The sequence below is a fragment of the Psammomys obesus genome, unplaced genomic scaffold (assembly GCF_907164565.1).
Source record: "Psammomys obesus unplaced genomic scaffold, mPsaObe1.curated_primary_1811, whole genome shotgun sequence".
NCBI lineage: Eukaryota > Metazoa > Chordata > Mammalia > Rodentia > Muridae > Psammomys > Psammomys obesus.
The window spans coordinates 345,908-351,855 of NW_026596034.1; the positions used below are offsets into that span (position 1 = coordinate 345,908).

The following is a 5,948-nucleotide window of genomic DNA, read 5'->3' on the forward strand; positions in this document are numbered from 1 at the left end:
AGAGAAGAGAAGAGAAGAGAAGAGAAGAGAAGAGAAGAGAAGAGAAGAGAAGAGAAGAGAAGAGAAGAGAAGAGAAGAAAGGCAAATGCTGGACTGCAATGGCGCTGTGCCCTGTGAGGCACTGCCCAGTGTGTGCAGCAGGGGATCTTGCTAGGAGGTGCTTACTTCAAGAAGTTACTTGAGCCAAGAACAAAAGATACTATAGTAGTAGCTATAGGGCACACGGAGAAGTGTGTCCTGCTTAGCTTCCCCTCCATTCTTCCCAATTCCTCTCCCCTTCCTGCCTCTCCCCGGTCTTCACCATTGAGTTTTCCTGCTACTTCAGTCTACCAGCTACTCATGGACTTTTGCATAGATTTTAGATACATAGTTCTCCTTTTAGGAAACAGCCAAAACCTACTTTTCTGCCAGCATTGGATTGGCAATGTCATTAGAGTGCAGAAGTGCTTTCCTAGCATTTCAAAGACCTGAGTTTGATCCAGCACAGCACAGAGGTGGCAGCACACGCCTGTAACCTCTACACTCAGGAAGGAGAAAGCCTTAGAAGTGAGGCTGTCCTCAGCTGCGCTGTGTGTCGGGGTCCAGGCTGAGATACACATGATGCCCTGGTTCAAAAAACAAAAACTGGAATAAAAATAAAATGCCGAATTATTTTTAAAAGTAAGGACAAAATATCAAATGAGGAAAATGAAATATCATGAAGAACTGCTCACTTTATGCTTGTTTAAATGCTAGAGAAGTGATTTGTAAGAGTCAATTGGCTGGCTAACAGTGATTGACAAGGACTCACTAGATTTGATTGGCTGGCAAGCAGGGTGAATGGCCAGCGTCTTGAGGTCCAGCTGGAGGGCGGAACTGATGACTGGCTGTGTTGTAACATAGTGTCCCTAAGCTCTGTAAACAGCTGTGCTTTCTGAAGAATATTACTTTTCTTCTGGGGCTGTAGGAAGGATAAAGAAAGTAAAACACTTTCACAGGTGCCTCAGACACTGTGGGGTTCACTGGAACGGTTTGAATGAGATGTATCTTTAGTCTCGGGTATTAGAATAATTGGTCCCCAGTTGGTGGCGCAGTTTGGAGCAGCTTAGGAGGGGTGGCTTTACTGGAAGAAGTATGTCACTGGAGGTAAGCTCCGGGAAGGGAAAGCCTTGCATCACTCCTCACATCCTCTCTCTGCCTCCTGATGAAGGCGTGCCATCTGTTCCGGCCACCCTGCCTAGCCACTGCCGGGTTTCCCCTCCATGGTGGTGGACTCTTCTTCCTCTACAACCACAAGCACAAATAAACCCTTCCTTCCATAAGTTGCCTTGGTAGCAGTGTCTTATCACAGCAGTAGAATGTAACTAAGACAACTAGTATGTCCAGTATTTCAACGAGAAAAGTATGGGGATGTAGCCCAACAGTGAGAGTACTTACTTTGCGTGCGTGAAACCGTAGGGTCCAATCCCCAGCGCTACAAGAAGATAAAGGCAATTTAAATTTTAAATTCTGTGGCATTACCAGCCACAGAAGAAGACAATGCAGCCACTCCTGATGAGACCTAATTGACTAGGATCAGAAGGAAGGAAAAGAAGACCTCCCTTATCAGTGGACTTGGGGAGGGGCATGCATGCAGCAGGTGGAGGAAGGGAGGGAACCACAGGGGGGGGATACAAAGTGAATAAAGTGTAATTAATAAAGAAAAAAACAAGGAAAAAAACCAAAACCAAAATAATAATATAAATAAATAAATAAATAAATAGGTCAATAAATAAATAAATAATCATGGGGTTCCCCCTCAAAAAAATATGATAGAGGTAATGTGAAGAAAATTGAACATCATCACTATTGTTATTATTATTAGGAAAAATTTATTCATGTTGATTTGAATCCTTCAAATACATTTCATTGCTGCAAATGCAGTATTGCGAGACAAGTGCACATGCTAAGAGTCAGGCAAAAACCTGCAGAAAACTTGCAAGCGCACACGGAGTAAAATTTCATTCCCGTGCCCTTCTCTTCGTTGCCTTACCACTTACAGGGCTCATTAAGACAGCACTTTTCTCTGTAAACTTGGGGTATGATGCATTCTTTCTTGATGGGGACGATAATAGTTCCCCAGGTATGTGATTTGCAACTATATGCTAACCTGAATGATAAATTCTATGGTGGTGGGGGAGGCAGGTGGTAAATGTACCATGTTCATGTGTGTGTGCACATACATGTTTGCGTGAACACACATAATAACTCAAAAGCATGTAGAGGCCAGAAGCAGATGGACCTCTCTTTGTTGATCTGTTTTATTTTTTTAAACAAAGGCTCTTCACTGAACCTGGAGCTTACTAATTGGCTAGACTGATGGGCCAGAGATCTCCAGGGATCCACTGTGACCACTGTGTGCTCTAGGGTTACACACTTGGGGTACCACAGAAGCTCTTCCAGGGGTCCTAGGACTCTGCATTCAGATCCTCATGCTTACCTGGCAATCCCTACATTCCATGTATAGCATACTCAAATGCATGGATAAAGGAGAAGGCTACTGCAGGCTGCATCAGCTGGTCTAAATGAGCAAATTGAAGGCACATGAAAACCCAAGACCTTAATGGTGAAAAAGAAGGGCTGTTTGCTCAAGTCATACATTAGCCAGCTATTTGAACAAGTTAGTAAATACTTTTTTTTTCTAGTTGCCAGTCTGTGCAGTATGTGAAGTCATGCTAGGAAGTTTCTATTTTATATGCTGTATGTCATGCAAGCCTAAAACCAGGAACAAGGAACTCCCTTCAACTGAATGTTTCATGGACCTTAAAGAACCATTCTCTGAAAATGCCAGGCTTTGTCTTCCACCCATCACCCTTAACATTCATGCCATGTGTGCATGATTTCAGAGAAAGCTGCCCTAGTTTATGACGTGCTGTAAAAAAGTAAGACAGGAACCTCACCTCTTTGTTGCTAACGAGCGGCTTTCTGTTTTTCAGCGCCGACTGGGAGACGCGGCAAAGAAAGCCATCAGCAAGCTCCAGGTCAGGACCATCAGGAAGGGTGACAAGGTGAGAGCCTCTTTTCTTTTGGGTGAGGACCTATTCAACACAACCCTTGTCTTTTCTAACAGCCAAAGTTAAGAGAGAGGAATGGAAAGGAGAGGTCGATGTAAGTCTCTGTTGTCTATACACATCAGACACTTAAACCACTTCTATTAAACATAGTGTTTATAAAATACATGCAGTTTATCAGCAACAAAATATAATACATTTTGAAGTTAAGTGTGCAATAATAAATTGTACAGCCAGCATCAGTGCCCATCAAGAAATGAATGGATAAAGAAAATGTGATATGTATACACAAGTGGAGTATTATTGAGATATTAAGAAAACAAAAACATGTCATCTGCAAGATAATAGCTGAAACTAGATATCCATCATATTAAACAAAATAAGCAAAGTGCAGAAAAATGGATATAGCACATTTTTCTCTCATATCCAGAATCTAGACGTTACAGAAGGACTTAAAGTTAGAAGGGGTCCCTACTTGATAAAAAGAGAAAGGGTGGGAGGATAGGAGAGGTTAGTAGGAAGTGAATAAAATTAAAGAGTGTGATACACATTCATGAAAATGTCATAGTGAAACCAGCATTGTATGCAATAAGTACATGCTTTTAAAAGTGTGCAAGAGGGCTGGGGATGTGGCTCAGTGGTTAAGGGCATTGGCAGTTGTTCCAGAGGACCCAAGTTCAATTCCCAGCACCCACATGGCACTTCATAACTATCTGTAAGTCCAGTTCCAGGGGATCTGACACCTTCACACAGACATACATGCTGGAAAAATACCAATGCACATAAAATAAAAATTAATAATTTTTTAAAGTGTGTAAGAAGCCAGCTGTGTTAGCTCACATCTTTAATCACAGCACTCAGGAAGCAGAGGTAGGTGGATTTCTGGGGGTTCCAACCCTGCCTGGTCTATACAGTGAGGTCCAAACTAGCCAGAACTATGTAGACCCTGTCTTGGAAAAAAATAAACTGCAGGAAAACATACAAAGATTGAGTGAGATGAGTACACAAAAATGGGTCTTAAATTTAGGTTGAAGCTATCTAGTGTGAATACAAAAAGAAAAACAGAAAACAAAAGTTCAGTATTCCAAGAAGTATTTGCTTACCTCATTCCACATGATTCACAACATAATGGCAGAATAGTTACTCTTTGCATGGCCCGGAAAGGTTTTTCCAAAAGTCTTTGGAAAGAGGGTGGGTTTCCATACTGAGTTGTGCTCTCCACATTAGTTTAGAGTATAAATGTGCAAATGATATTTAGCTCCTCTGAACTCTAGGGCTTAGAACCCTCATCATTGCACAGCCTCCCTCACTGTAGAATGGTGGCATGATGCCAAAGGCTGTCATAGAGCTCCAAGAAGTTTTAGTGAAAAGCCAACAGCCCAAACCTGCCGGTTCCGAAGGAGTCTTAACACCTGCCAGTTAGGACAGTGGACAAGAATAAAGCTGTGTGGCTTAGCATTCCTGGGGACTTAGGAATGGATTCACATATACCTCAGGTGTTGTCCTTACTCTGAATAACTGATTTTTCTCACAATTTTTATCCTATCATCTTAAATAATAAGAAAGTGTTGCTGAGATTAATGAGAGAGACTTTATTTAAAAGGAAAACCAGGGGTTTGGAAAGCTAGCTTGTCCTGACTGACGTTGATCCCTAAGACGTTGTAACACTTGCTTGTGGAGATAGAGTCAGGAGAATTCCTGGGGCTAGCTGACCAGCCAGGTCAGCCAGGCAGGGGAGCTCCAGGTCCAATAAGAAACTCCCTCTCAAATAATGGATGGATAGATAGATAGATAGATAGATAGATAGATAGATAGATAGCCTTAGCAACTCAGGTGCACACACATGAACACACGCACAAATCAAATTTGGAAATGGTATTTATTCTCATCAGAATTTTTCCCACTCAACTGGAGAGTAAAAAGTGCCAGCAAGATAGCATAAGTAGCCATGAGGTACCTTGTTTAGGTTTGCATACAGAAAAAAAAATCAAAACTCTATTCTTATTTCCATTTAATATATGCTTTAGATTTCAGAAGACTGGGTAGATTATAAATCATTCAAATAATATCATCCTTCATCTGATGAGGGAAGATATATACAGCATTTTAGGACAGCACATGCAAATAAAGCTTCCCTATCTTGGAGTAAAGGTTGAAAGGGGTGGAAACTAAACAGGTCGGTGAACTATGATTAAGACACTTAGTGTTGGAGGGGCCAAGATGGCGGCACCGGGAGAACACCGTGTCTGAGAAGCGGGACAACATACTCCGTGCAACGACCAGGAGACTGAACTCTGAGCCCTAAAACAACAGCGATCGATCCTGTTTCCCAGGTGAGGGGAGGCTCCCACAGCGTGGGAATCGGTCGGGTCCACTCTTGGCTGCCCAGCCAGAACCTGGAAGAGAACCCGCCAACTCGGGCTTTGGGTCTCCGGGCTGGTGCCGCAAGCCTGCTTGTCACGATCAATTTCCCAGGCTGACTGGTGGGCACAAGGGGGCCTAAGGCTGGGAGTCCCAGTCGCAAAAAACCCCACGGGGAAGGAAAGTTGCCAGACTGGTCACCGATCACCCAGTCTTTCCCTGGAAGGTCTCTCCAACCACGGGTACCTGCCACCATCACAACTGAGCTCCCGCCGCGCACTGACTGCAGCTGCGCGCCCAGCTCAAAATCCCTATTCCCTCTTTGGAGGAGGCAGGAGGTGTCCAGCAGAATCTGCCACAGACCACATTGTCTGTACCCCAACCCGAGATCGGGGCTGAGAAAACCCAATCCTTTCGAGCACTCCCCCAAACGCCGCCATAACCCTGCCGCAGTGGAGCAGAAGGATAAAGAGGCGCACAGCGGCTTCACAGTGCCAGAACTCCAGTGCTGCCGGCCACTCCTAGCAAACAAACTACAGCTCGGGATCTGGGACTGTG

General features: G+C 43.8%; 1 protein-coding gene across 1 annotated transcript in view; it reads left to right on the plus strand.

The window, feature by feature from the left end:
* Rnf150 (ring finger protein 150) overlaps positions 1–5,948 on the plus strand; it is a 252,755-nt gene that overhangs the window by 185,191 nt on the left and 61,616 nt on the right. Inside the window, 1 exon segment of the mRNA XM_055620948.1 lies at positions 2,955–3,026. Within this exon segment, the coding sequence (XP_055476923.1) occupies positions 2,955–3,026 (72 nt within the window).